Source organism: Hemitrygon akajei, chromosome 19, assembly GCF_048418815.1.
Source record: "Hemitrygon akajei chromosome 19, sHemAka1.3, whole genome shotgun sequence".
NCBI lineage: Eukaryota > Metazoa > Chordata > Chondrichthyes > Myliobatiformes > Dasyatidae > Hemitrygon > Hemitrygon akajei.
Window position 1 is genome coordinate 12,774,232 of NC_133142.1, and position 14,905 is coordinate 12,789,136.

A 14,905-nucleotide genomic window follows, 5' to 3' on the forward strand; every position below is an offset into this window, starting at 1 on the left:
TTTGTACTATTTCTAGTTTGTTTACCAGGTGTACCACTTAAGGATAAACTCAACATGTCTGTTTAATCACACTATTATTTTCTATCACTTTCTGCCTCTAAGGGGCTATATCTAGTTTTGCTATTTTTTAATGCACACTCATACAAGCTTTTATGAACTTTTATTATATTACTTGCTTTCATTGTTTATCTCTTTGCCATAACATTTTGATTATTGCTGGTTCTTAAATTTGTTTCTTAATCCTTAGGGTTTATTACTCCCTTATCAACATTATAAAGGTGTATTTTTAATCTTTTCCCATCTTTTATTAAACTTGGATGGATCACATCTCTCATGGAATATCTCTTTCTCAACACATACTCAATTTGTTAAAAATTATGTATTTCTTAAATGATTGCCTTGTTTATATACTTTTCTTTGTTTGCTATCCTTACCAACCTTCCCATTGTGTGTAAGGAATTGGCTCTACAGTATGTATATTGAAGGCTCTCATTCTTCCTAAGCATGGTGGCATAGAGGTTAGCACAAAGCTTTACAGTGCCAGTGACCCGGGTTCAATCACAGTCACTGGCTGTAAGGAGTTTGTATGTTTTCCTCTGGGACTGCATGGGTTTCCACCAGGTGCTCCAGTTTTCTCCCACTTTCGAATGGTATGTTAATTGGTCCTTGTAAATTGTCCCGTGATTAATCTAGGGTTAAACTGGGGGGTTGCTGTGCGGTGTAGCTTGAAGGACCGGAAGGACCTATTCCGTGCTCTATGTCAATAGTAATAATAATAATAAATAATAATGAATGTAGCAGTCTGTCATTATATGTATTCTTGCCACTACTGTAATTCCAAGAAGAAGCACAACTTGTCTGAATTCATTCTTAATAAACTTCCATAAAAGCATAGTGGAAACTGTAGACATTCATGAGGTATGCATTCTCATTAAGTTTATGACTGTACTGTGTTAGTGAATATTCAAACATTATTTTTGGCAAGATTTGGAAGAGTCCTGAAACTGCATAAACAAGAACTGTGAGTTGGCCCCTAGAGGGAATTGTCTGAAGGGAACATTATTTTACATATGTTGCATTTCATGACTCCATTGCCTGGATTGGAGCTGAACTCATGTAATTGACTTTTAATTCAGAGGCGAAGAAAATTTTCAACTGTCAAAATATATTTGAGCAGATTAAGAATATGACTTACTCCATTTATCAGTGCAGTAACTGGCACCTCACAACATGATGCATTAACGTTCTGCAGTACATTGGCTAGTGCAGCATAGCAATGATGTATCAGTCAAGAGAAAGTTTCTTGAATGGGTTGATTTTTTTGACAGCAATTCATTGTTAACTGACAAATTTCTACCAGTCTCTTAATGCCCGGGATATCTTGCTTTTACAAGAATTGTTTAAATGGTTGGACATCATCGTGGGGGTTGAAATGTTCTCTGGGCTGTATAGCAATCTGATACTTTGCTCCCCTCCCAGGCTTCAAATGCAGCTAATCCACATCTTTAATATATTAAGTCCGAACTATATATTAATACACACAACTTCAGTAAGACCAAAGACCTGATTGTGGACTTCAGAAGGGGTAAGACAGGGGAACATACACCAATCCTCATAGAGGGATCAGAAGTGGAGAGAGAGAGCAATTTCAAGTTTCTGGGAGTTAATATCTCTGAGGACCTAACATGGTCCAAACAGATTGATCCAGCTATAAAGAAAGCAAGTCAGTGGTTATATTGCATTAGGAGTTTGAGGAGATTTAATATGTCACCTAAAACACTCAAAAATTTCTACAAATGATCCATAGGGAGCATTCTGACTGGCTGCATCACTCGCCTGGTATGGGGGGCGGGGAGCAGGGGGAATCTTCTGAACAGGATCGAAGTAAGCTGATGAGAGCTGAAAAGCTAGTCATCTCCATCATGGGCACTAGCTTCCATGGTATCCAAGGCATCTTCAAAGAGCAATGCCTCAAACAGGCGGCGTCCATCATTAAGGATTCCCACGACCCACGACCTGCCCGCTTCTCATTGTTAACATCAGGTAGGAGGTACTGAAGCCTGAAGGCACACACTCAGCGATTCAGGAACAGCTTCTTACCCTCTTCATTGAATGCATGAACAATACCTTGCTACTTTTTATTTCTGTTTTTGCACTACTTATTTAACTATTATATATATATATACTTACTGTAATTTACAAGTTTTTATCTATTATATTATGTATTGCATTGTACTGCTGCCACAAAGTTAACAAATTTCATGACTTATGCCAGTGATATTAAACCTGATTCTGATTCTGTTATCAACTGCAATCCAAGAAGTCTGATGGGAATGTGCATCTTGATGGGTCATTGCTCAGCTGCCATTTCTGGACAAACAACTAGCTGTCATATTTCACGGTCACGATGGGTAGTTGTGATTTCCAGTGTGTCCTTCTGTGGGGTAAAAATTATGGCTTGCGATAGTTTCCCTGCAATGAAGGTTTCCTGGCAACTGAGAAAAGCAAGCAGTCACATGCATGATGTGCTGTTGCTGGTCATAAATGAGCTGGAACAATAATTTCTTGTTGACTTAACGTAATGGAATTAAACAATAGAGCATGGTGGAGCATGCAGACTTCCCTACTCCTGGATTTTGAATGCAACCATGGAGAACATGTGCAAACAGCCAGCAAATTGTGTAGCACTACAGCAAGAAAACTTAGCTATATTTTGAATAAACTGAAATTTATGTAAAAGTGCTTCATTTTTATTGTTTATATCTTCAGTATACATTGCTACATTTATAATTTTCAGATCAATATCCAAATAACATCCTTCACCTTTGTATAGGAAACATTTTAGAGGCATCAAAGGCCCTTTTATCTTTTCAGCTTACCTTCTTTGCACATGATAAAGCAAAACTCAACCCCTTATGATCAACCTACAATTCCTATTAGAATCGCATTAAGTCAGATGTCTGGGGTCATTTCCTTTTGAGTGATTAAATTTAAGTCATGTTATACTTAGTTATATTGCTTCTCATCAGTCCGTGGCTTGGATTGGCGTTGAATCCTGTGTAATTAATCTTTAATTAGGAGATAACTTTCAAACATCAGGTTATATTTGTGCGGATTATCAAAGTGCCTCACTCTCTTTTCAGTGCATGAACTATATATATATCCTTTCTTTGCCCGTTACACCATTGGTGTTTAGGGCAGCAATGAAGGTCCTCCATCTCTGGTGGTGTTCAGGGCTTCCTTCATCATGTCAGTAGCTTCACCTTGGCTTGTCAGTCCTGGGTGGAGACTCAGGAATACCGTCGCACTCAGATGTAGAAGGATTCTTCATTGCTGTTCCCGTAACCATCTTGGTTGACCAGTTAGGGTTGCTGGCCCTGAGCTGAACCCCTGAACCCAGAGGACCAGTGGACCACTGAGTCTGGCCTCTACCCTTTGACCTGTTTGGCATGGGTGACCCCACCAAGAGCCAAAGCACAAAGCCCTGACTCCAGCCAACGTAGCTCTCCAGGTCACTGAGGAACACAAGGCCTCCAAACCCAAAGGCAACATTGTGGTCCTCTTGGAGATTAACATCACATTCTGAAGTACATTGGTTTAGCGCAGTATGGTGACTTAATTAACATTAAAATACACTATTCTGAGAAACTAGTTGTAAGGTTTATCTTTACTGAAACAATTTAATCTGTTCTTTTTTTAAATCCTATATCGTAAGCCTTTTCAAGTTAGGTAGTACCAACCTGAAGAGGTGGCGTGGCAATACTTCACATTATACAGCACAGTTTGTTGTTTTTTATTACAGTATGCATTGTACTGAAGTCTTTTCTAAATGCCACATATACAGTTCTTCCCTTAAAGGCAAAAAGGAGGCTTCAACTTATCTGTCTGTGCAGAGAGTCTGCTCTGTGATAAAGTTGGTGGATAGGAAAATGTAAAAAATATGGACACATACAGTACATTCTTTACTAATGTTAAGAACTTAGGTTTTGTGAATAAACTTCTTTAAAGATCATGACGATCAGAAGCATTTTCATTGCGGTTTGATTTAATGTTGGGGAGAGTTGTATTGCCATTTAGAGATGGATTTAATTACACATCAACAATGCTGAACTTGAACTACTTTTTTTATTTATACTCTCTGGTCTTAAGTATAGTGTCTGAATTGAGGCTTAACGAACTATAAACCACATCCTCACAAAATGTATTACTGATTATTGAACACCATTCATTTAAAAAGAATTCTAATTTAAAAAGTATGGCTATGTATAAATAGTCAGATAACTAAGTTTCCACATATCGTGACTTTTAGAGATTTATATTAGGTAATAGTTTTTTCTGACATTAAGCTGTGATAAATCATAAATTTGCATTTGGTGAATTGAATTGACTTTATTTCTTACATTCTTCACATACATGAGGAGTAAAAATCTTTACGTTAAGTCTCCATGTGAATGTGCAATGTGCAAATTATAGTAATTTGTAATAAATAGCATGTACAGTAAAATATACAACAGAACAGTCAATATAGCTTAGAAATACAATTGTGTCAGCGTAATTGATCAGTCTGATGGCCTGGTGGAAGACGCTGTCTCAGAGCCTGTTGGTCCTGGCTTTAATGCTGCGGTACCATTTCCCGGATGGTAGCAGCTGGAACAGTTTGTGGTTGGGGTGATTCAGGTCTCCGATGATCCTTTGGGCCCTTTTTACACACCTGTCACTGTCAATGTCCTGAATAGTGGGAAGTTCACATCTACAGATGCATTGGGCTGTCCACACCACTCTCTGCAGAGTCCTGTGATTGAGGGAAGAACAGTTCCCATACCAGACAGTGATGCAGCCAGTCAGGATGCTCTCAATTGTGCCCCTGTAGAAGGTCCTCAGGATTTGGGGACTCATGCCAAACTTCTTCAACTGTCTGAGGTGAAAGTGGCGCTGTTGTGCTTTTTTCACCACACAGCCGGTATGTCCAGACCACGTGAGATCCTTGGTGATGCGTATGCTGAGGAACTTGAAACTGTTTACCCTCTCAACCCCAGATCCATTGATGTCAATACGGGTGAGCCTGTCTCCATTCCTCCTGTAGTCCACAACCAGCTCCTTTGTTTTTGTGACATGGAGGGAGAGGTTGTTTTCTTGACACCACTGTGTCAGGGTGATGACTTCCTCTCTGTAGGCTAACTCGTTATTATTTGAGATTAGGCCAATCAGTGTAGTGTTGTCAGCAAATTGAATTATCAGATGGGAGCTGTGGGTGGCGACACAGTCATGAGTATACAGAGAGTAAAGGAGGGGACAATACACAGCCCTGGGGTCTCCTGTGTTGAGGGTCAGAGGGGAAGAGGTGAGGGAGCCCACTCTTACCACCTGCTGGCGATCTGACAGCAAGTCCAGGATCCAGCTACACAAGGCAGGGTGTAGGACAAGGTCTCTGAGCTTCTTGCCAAGCCTGGAGAGAATTACGGTGTTGAATGCTGAACTGTAGTCCAAGAACAGCCTTCTCACGTAAGCATCCCTCCTCTCCAGATGTGTAAGGACGGTGTGTAGAGCTGTGGCTATCGTGTCATCTGTCGATTGGTTGTGTCGGTAGGTGAATTGTAGGGTGTCCAGTGTGGGTGGTAGCAAGCTGCAGATGTAGTCCTTGAACAGCCTCTCAAAGCACTTGCTTATTATTGAGGTGAGTGCGACAGGACGCCAGTCATTCAGATATGTTACCTTGGTCGTTTTATGTATAGGGACAATGGTGGATAAATATAAATAAATTTATAATATATATTTATGAATTCATAAATATCATAATGTTTAGCATATTTACAAGATTTATGATGTTCCAAATATTTTTAATTAAGATAATTTAATTATTTTCCAACAATGTATGAGGGAAGTTGACAATGCAGAGGAAAAGATGTAAAAAAAACTTTATGGCCTACCAGTAGAAACAGTTTCAATCCTACATCCAAATTCTTTGTCAGGAGCACAAATCTACATGGGCTCTTTTCTCAAATATGCTGAATGTTTCTGTCCCAATTATCCTTTTAAATGTGAATTCTAGATCCATTCTAATATTAAAATAAAAAATAAGTTCCTCAACCTCTTCCTAATTTCATATTAGTTAATTTAAATCAGTATCCTTAGTTATTCATTACCCTGATAAACGAAGGTACTTCCTTTCCGGTTTTCTCAAAATTTTACTGTATGTGCCATAATTAAATCTCCCATTTACCTTAAGAGTCATTGAATGCTATGGCATAAAACTGGCCCTTTGGCCCATCTAGTGCCAACCTGGTCTTCTATCTTGTGTCATCTACCTGCACCTGGACCATAGCTTTCCACAGAGACCATAACCTTTGACACCCCTCTGATCCACGTACCTATCTAAACTTCTCTGAACCCACATATCTCATTTTCACTGGCAGCTCTTCCCATACTGGAACCACCGTCTCAGTGAAGAAGTTCAAAGAGCATAACTCCAGCCCAGCCCATCTATCCTGTAAATAAAAATTTAATGACAACAGCCTCTTAAATTACTTCTCCACGTTAAAATTATTTTTTTATTAAGGTATAGCAGGCAGTAAGCCCTTCTGGCACTTCAAGCTGCGCTGCCCAGTGATCCCCCAGTTCAATCCTAAGTCTAATTATGGGACAATTTACCTACCAACGGGTAGGTCTTTGGACTGTGAGAGGCAACTGGAGCACATGGAGGAAACCTACACAGTCACCAGGGAGAATGTACAAACTCCTTACAGGCAGGGGTGGGAAATGAACGCAGGTCACCTGCACTCTACTGGGCTGCCACAATTATCTCCATAACGTGGAGGGGTAACCAGAATTTCACGTAGTAGTGTTCAAAGAAAACAGAAATGAAGGCTGCCACGTTTCTTCAAAGTATAGTGCTTGGTATTCTGTACCTCAGACAATTAGAGGCAACATCTTGGATTCCTTCTTAACCACCTTATCTACTAGCCTTGCTACCTCTGGGGACTTGTGGGTGCGAAATGTTTTCCTCCATTTCATAGCATCTTGTCATTTATTGCGCATCCTCTTCCCAAAATGAATGACCTGGATTGATTTCCGTTTGGCACGTTTGTGGCCATCTATCCAGCCTACTCATCTCTTCCTGCTAATTGCATCTGATCCTTGTTTGGGTTTGCTATGGGTGCTTTCCAGACGTCAGGATCAGATGCTACACTTTGATTCTTTTTCACTCAGGATAAAATATGTCACCTAACGCACTCGAAGATGTTCCGCGGAGAGCATTCTGATTGGCTGCATCACCGTCTGGTACTGGGTGGGGTGGGGAACCACTGCACGGATTCCAAGTAAGCTGCAAGAAGTTGAAAACTTAATCACCTCCATCATGGGTTATAGTCTCCGTAGATTCCATGACAGGGAGCGATGCCTCACAAAGGCTGCACCCATCATTTAGAAGACCCATACCTGGTTCTTATTGCTACCTTCAGGAAGGAGGTACAGAAGCCTGAAGGCGCACACTCAGCCACTCAGAATAGTTTCTTCCCCTCTGCCATCCGATTTCTGAATGGACATTGAACCCGTGAACACTCACCCTCACTATTTTTAATTTCTGTTTTACACTACTTATTTAATTTAACTGTTCAATGTGCATGCATATACTGACTGTAATTTAGTTTTATATAATTATGCTGCAAAGTTAACAAATTGCACGACATATGCCGGTGATATTAAACCTGATTCTGAAATACAGAAGGAAATCCAAAAGGAAATCCAGAGGGATATTAAAGCAACCTAATCTCCCAGGTGGTTTTTTTTTAAAGCCTCGACGATATTTCAAAGAGCAAACGATTTCCTCCTGGTCTTAAGGTCAATATTTACCTTGATATTATATTACTGATAAAAAAAAATTATCTAGCCGTTATCACGTTGCTGCATGTGTGAACTTAAATCGGCTGCCACGTTTCTTACATTACTTCAAACTGCTGCATTGGCTGCAGAGTGCTTTGAAATGGGCTATTAAAATACAAATGCTGAAATTGCACCAAAATATTGATCTTAACCAACAAATCCCAATTGGTGTTGTATAAACTGTAAAAAAAAAACAATTTAGAATGTTTTATGTGTACCTCGAGAATAATCCAGGTTTTTAATCAGGGTTCGGAAGTCCAGAGCAATTAAAAATTGCTCACTCCGCTTAAAAGAATGAAACAAGAACGTTGCACGATTAAACACAAGTTGCTAATCCTGGTTATGGATCGTGTTTCAGATTGTTTTACAGGAAATCGCATTATAGTCATCCGCTGCAGGAAGCAGTTTTGAAACTCCCTGGAGATGGGTCAAAACAAGTATACTGACACCAGTTCCTTGAGCGGGATCATTTTTAGAAATTATTTATTTTGCACATCTGCCCTTTGACTGCGGGCAGTGCTGTGCGCCTGCCTTGAATTGCGCCTTCCAACTTTTTAACTGACTTGAGTGAAATGTCAGAGGATCCCCAGGCACTTTTCGCAGAGTTACGCGGAGATTAGGTTAATTAATTGTTTTATTGTCCAGATTTGTTACTGTGATGAAGGTCTCCTTCCTGTACTTTCATTAATAAGACTGCACGGGCTAGTTACTCATTGACTCGCACCAACCCCGCGCTTTCCAAACCCAAACAAGGAGATATGGCAGGTCCGCTACCATAGAAACGTGACGTTGACTGCCTCTCATTCGTCCGCAACTTTTGCTACACACTTCTAATTCAATGTAACAATGGGAAGGAGGCGGTGCGCCAGTTTCCTTGGTGCTGATTGGCTCAATGACCCAGGGCGGTATCGCCAATTGGCGGAGAGGCAGGCGCGGAACGTCAGGTCGCTTGTGGCGGAGGGAACTGTCAGTCAGGATGCGTCACGCCGCCTCGCTGCCTTAACTCGGTGTGTTGAGCATTTGGGAGGGAGGAGAAAAATTAACACACCGGTGGAATCGGTGGCGCTGACCCAGTGCTTCAGTACTAGCGCCATACACACGGGAGATGGTGAATGAAGACCAGCGAGATAGGACACGTAGTTTCAAGTGGGGGTCCCTGCTGCTAATCATCTCCCCGTACCTTCTTACAGTGGAATTGGTTGTGCATTTTCACTACGACGGTCTTCAGAGCAAGATTTTTTAGCTCCCCTCATAAGGAACACGCGAGACGATTGCGTTGGACTTGTGCCTTTTTTTTCCGCTGTCGGGGCAACGCTGTAGCTCGGAGGACGAAATTGGCCCCGTCGGCTTTTCCCTTAAAAGGTTTTCCTCATGAAAAATCAGCTTTTTTGTGCTACCTCGGCCATGGCGATGAACAAGAGTGTCGACTGGCTTCAAGAGCAGCTGGAATCCGGGGATGCCAGCCTGCTACTGCTTGACTGCCGATCCCACGAGCTCTACGAGTCCTCGCACATCGACTCGGCTATCAATGTGGTCATCCCGGGGCTGATGCTCAGGAGGCTGAAGAAGGGCAACCTGCCCATCAAGTCGCTGATCCCCAACAACGAAGACAAGGAAAAATTCGTGAAACGGTGCAAGACCGACACGGTTATCCTCTACGACGAGTGCACGATCGATTGGCACGAAAATGGAACGAGTTCTGTCCTGGGGTTGTTGCTACAGAAACTGAGAGACGATGGCTGTAAAGCTTATTACCTGGAGGGTAAGGCTGCAAACTTTTTTCCCCCCTTTAGATTTGTGACAAGATGTAATTTTTATTTATTTGCTTCTGGAAGGTTTCTTGGCCGAACTTTCTGGCGCGGGTGGGGGGGGGGGGGGGGTGTGCGCGATTCTCATTCGCAACACAATCTATCCCAGATATTTTTTTTAAAGTGAAGTAACTCCCTCCACCACCAACCCCCTCCCATGACCAAGTTTGTGCTTTTTTAACATTTGAGTCACATTCCTTCTGTAAAGCGGGCCGGTTAACTTTCCTCAGTGGCTGAGTTGAAAAGTCAAATCTCATTCCATGCGGGCATTTATTTATTTAATTGTTGGTTTGGGAAGGCTCGATTTGGGGCAGCAGAACTTGTTTTCTTTTCCTTTAAAACTAGTCTGCTTGCGCCTTCAGACTTTTTCATATATGTACAAAAAGTAGTTTTACGGTTCAGGAACCTTGGAGGATTGTGGAAGTGAACTGCTCCAAGGGAGGGAGAGAAGTGAAACAACTTTCCACCAAAATGGCTCCGCCATGTTGTCTTGCTTGAGTAAAATCCCAGTTTTCATGAATGGATAAATATTACGGGGGGAGAGGGGGTTTTGCGGCATGGGGCATGAATTGCCGGATTTCTAACTTTTGTATGATTTGGGAGTGGTGAATAGGGTGGTGCCATGAAGTGTCAAATCTGCCCTCGTCCTGTTTACAACTTTTTTTTCTCTCTCTCTCTTTCTTCCCCTCGTTGTCACAGGGGGCTTCAACAAGTTTCAAACCGAATACCTCGAGCACTGCGAGACCAACCTGGACTGTTCTTGCCCCAGCAACTCTCCCCCCGTGTCCGTGCTGGGACTGGGAGGGCTGCGAATAAGTTCCGACTGCTCGGACGGGGAATCCGACGCCGATCGGGAGCCCAACAGCGCGACCGAGTCCGAGGGGAGTCCTCTGCCCAATAACCAGCCCGCCTTCCCCGTCCAGATCCTGCCGTACTTGTACCTCGGCTGTGCCAAAGATTCGACGAACCTGGATGTCCTAGGAAAGTATGGCATCAAGTATATCCTGAATGTAACCCCTAATCTTCCCAACATGTTTGAGAACGACGGGCAGTTTAAGTATAAGCAGATTCCAATTTCAGATCACTGGAGCCAGAATCTTTCACAGTTTTTCCCTGAAGCTATTTCGTTCATCGGTAAGCGTATTCTTCCTTTTGTTTGTATAAAGTTTTGCATTTGTAGTAACCGCTCAGAGTTGAATAAAGTTGTTTTAAGCTGTAATCAGTTAATTTGACTGCTCTATTTGTGTATATTTGGTTATCTGTTGTTACCCGTGCCGTCTAATGGGTAAGTTACTGTAGCCTGACGTCCTGAAAGACCCAAATGTACTGAAGTGCATACTAAAGTTTGGATTTGAAAAGTACTAAAGGCAGCAGAAATGCTAATATTTGGAGATTGCCCAGTAGTGGCCATGTTATTGTGTTGGAAACGTGCTTTATGTAGCTAGTCCACTTATAGTTGAATATGACAATGAACATTTTAATAGTCTTGATAAGTTTGAAAAAAATCTCTATAAATTAAAAGTTTTTTTTTGCTGTAAGGATACGATGATTTTACATTTAGACGATATTGGTGTCTCGTCTGATGTTCCCCCTTTAACAAAAAATAGCCAGTTTTTTCTTTCTGTATCTATTTTAAAGTTATCACACCTTTATTTCTGCTCCTTGGTCAAGCAGCTGATTTTAGTCATAGAATTGCATGCAGGAGTGGGGTTTTTTTTTGCTGTATTTGTTGTCAATTGCAGTGCAACATACTTGATTAGAAGAGAAATGCCCCTTCGCATTTTCTATTTATGACAAAACTGAGACATTTGAACACTATACCTAATTAATCCAAATGGCTGACTTTGCAGTCACTTTCAGCAAGATTAGGTGAATAAAAGTACAATTCCTGTAGTGTGCTTGTAATTGAGGCATTTATTTTAGTTATTTAATTGCATGATCAGACCTTGACTTAAGATAGTATGTATTTCTAATACTCCTACAGCTTGCATTCTTGAGCTGCGTTCATTTTTATGTTAGTGAGGGGACAGATACAGCTTTATTGACACTCCGACAGAAAATTGTTTAAAGTTATTCCTGGGGCTTCCTAAGTGTCGATCAAATTAGCAAATTATTATTGTCAATGCTTAAAATTCTAGAACTATTTAGAACCTCTTGAGCCAGTTTATTAACATTGATTAAATAATGTGGAGCGGTTCTGTAAATGGGATACAAGATTTAATGAATATTTTTATTTATTTTGGGACAGATGAAGCTCGATCCAAGAAGTGTGGCATACTGGTTCACTGCCTAGCTGGGATTAGCAGGTCAGTCACTGTGACTGTTGCATATCTCATGCAGAAATTGAACCTTTCACTGAATGATGCTTATGATTTTGTGAAAAGGAAAAAGTCCAACATCTCTCCGAACTTCAACTTCATGGGGCAGCTTTTAGACTTTGAAAGGACTCTGGGACTTACAAGTCCTTGTGACAACAGGGCTCCTAAAGAACAGCTGTATTTCACCACTCCTACCAATCACAATGTTTTCCAGTTGGAATCTCTTGAGTCGACATGAAGAAAAGGACATGTGCAAATCTTTAAAACGACTACCATTTGAAAAGCTTGCTATCAGGTGATCTTGGGGGGGGAAAGACTGGTCTGACCAGGTTGATGAATCTGATCACTGCTTGGAGAATGTGCTTGCTATCTCATATCACCCTGATAATAATGATCGGGGGGAATAAACTGAGGTTCACTGAAGAGTGAGTTTTCAGTTTTGAAGGGTATTAAAGTTTATGGGAAGAATAGTTTTCAGAGTGCAGTTACATGCTGTGACATCTGACGTTGTCGAGCACTCAGGCAGGCAATGAATCCACTACAGACCTGTTAGCTAAATGTGATGAAAAAGACTTGGGCACTTGGACATCTGCAGGAAGGTGCCATCCCCAGTACCCTCGTTTTTACATTTTGAGGAAGCTTTACTCTACAAAGTGTAGGGTTGCTGCATTTTTCCCTCTTAATAACCGGACTGTTGTACAAACAGTTATTGTTCAATCACATTTTTTTGATTGTTTTCTATGTTATTTGTTGACCTAATGCAGTTTGCACAGTTGTGAAGCCTCTGAGTCATGGCACTTCACTGGTACTCCACAGAGATGATGGACACACTTCATTGTGGCAGGCATCTGGCAAATGTGAATGGGACAGACCTGGATGTTACCTGGACCGTACATTGAGTTCTGAAGGGAGGTTAGCATTGCAAGAATACAATTTTAAATTTGTTTTCTCTAAGTGCTTAAGCTGAAGAAGATGGACTGTTTGAAGTCCTAAGCCAATTTCTTTACAGCATGCTTGAGGTTGCCCTGGCTCTGCAGAGTCGCAGGCAATGATTAATGTTAAACAGCTGGGTTAAATCTGATCCAGGTCAGTCTGTCAGTGGGAAGTAATTGTAGATGCCAGCACTTATCTTGCATACTACATACTGAACTCTTTTTAACTGTTGCTGCTACTCTGAGGTCCCAGACAAAGTTGAAATAGAAACCTTATTGAGCTGCAAGGAAACGAAGATTACTGCAGTGTTACGCTTGGGTGGAAAATCGTCTAAGACTTCAACCTTGGCTGACCTTGTAATCTATTTCAGCATTTTTGTTTTTGTTTTGTAGTATAAATCCACTGAAATGCTTGGTATTAGAAATACTTATGAAACATAATTTGTATTGATAACCGAAGCTTTTTGGGTCCAAATTTCTGCAATTTCTTTTTGTGCATTCTGTTTCTTTTTTTTTTAAAAATTGTCCAATTTTCATAGCCTTTTATGTGGAGGTATGTCAGTGTGACCGTGTAAGATACAAAGAGGGTTTAACAGTTACAAGAACACAGGCATTATTTGGGGGAGGGAGAAAATCGGTTCATTACTAAATGGATCATCTTGCAACTTACCTCACTGAGGACTTTTCAGGGATGATGGAAATGCATCAGTTATCGTGTTACAGCTGAGTGGATTTGTAAAGCTTTTGTGCTGTACATGGTTGAGATGCATATGTGTTTCAATATGAGCTTGGTAGAGGGTAGTTTTTGCTTTCTGATTATGAAGGAAAAACTCTATATTGTATAGTATTCTGAACCAATACAACACATGTTTATACTTCAAATAAATATTGAATTATTTTTTCTTTAGATGCTGTGTCGCTGTTTCTGCGTCCACTTTATTTTAAAGTGTTGTGATGAGGGCAACATTAGTATGGTTATTTTTCCCTGTTTTTGCTGCCTTGCGGCATGAAGAGTCAACCACACACTAATGGAGTGGAGTTACATTTTTTGCCCAGACTATATTAAAGGTGTGACATTTCCTTCCCTGAGGGCCATTAGCAAACTAGTTTGTTACAGTCATCAACTGGTATTCAGTTTCACAATTTCTAACTGCTTTCCTAATTTGGAACCATTGGCCTAACTTCCTTTTGCTTGATAAACATTTTTTTTTGCTGGTATTTTGTTCTGCTCTTTGTTCTCTAATTTAACGCTTTTAAATTAATCTTTTGCCTCTGCCTACTGCACATTACAGTATTTGGTATTGGCCATTTAGAAGCTATCTCCTTGGGGAAGGAATAATACAAGTTAAGTGTATTAGTCTCATCAGTGCTGGTACAGTCACATTCTACTGAGCACATCGACAAGGAGTGCCGTCGAAGTAACACAGTATCCATGAGGACCCCCCACCCTCCGGGCCATTCTGTCCTGCTGCTGCTGCTGTCAAGAAGGTGGTACAGGAGCCACAGGTGCAGGAACAATTTTTAACCTTACAGCCATTAACTATCCTGAACCAGTGGGGATAACCTCATTCACCTCAATAATGAACTGATTCCACAACCTATAGACTCCCTTTCAAGGACTCTACAACTCATGTTCTTGACATTTATTGTCATTATTTGACTTTGCTGTTTGTTTTCCACCCCTCCCCACATTGGTTGTTGCATATGTCTGCCTTTGGTTGTGTGCTGTTTTTATTGATTCTATTGCGTTTCTTCTATTTACCGTGAATGATGCAAGAAAACAAATCTCGGGGTAGCTTCTGGTGACATATATGCACTTGGTTAATAAATTTATGTTGAGGTTTTTGAACTTTTTGATGCACAGTAAACTTTGGTTTACTGGGGATTCGAGGAAGGGTACTGTTAGACATTCTTAGCTGAAACCTCACCAGCTCCACTTGGATTGTCTCATTAATGGGGGCTGAGATTT

General features: G+C 41.0%; 1 protein-coding gene across 1 annotated transcript; it reads left to right on the forward strand.

The window, feature by feature from the left end:
• The first annotated feature begins 8,820 nt into the window (after nucleotides 1-8,820).
• LOC140741744 (dual specificity protein phosphatase 7-like) lies at nucleotides 8,821-13,843 on the forward strand. Its single transcript, XM_073072093.1, has 3 exons — nucleotides 8,821-9,640; nucleotides 10,386-10,820; nucleotides 11,935-13,843. The coding sequence occupies exons 1-3, from the start codon at nucleotides 9,250-9,252 to the stop codon at nucleotides 12,240-12,242; spliced, it is 1,134 nt and encodes a 377-aa protein (XP_072928194.1). The 5' UTR covers nucleotides 8,821-9,249; the 3' UTR covers nucleotides 12,243-13,843.
• Nucleotides 13,844-14,905: the final 1,062 nt, after the last annotated feature.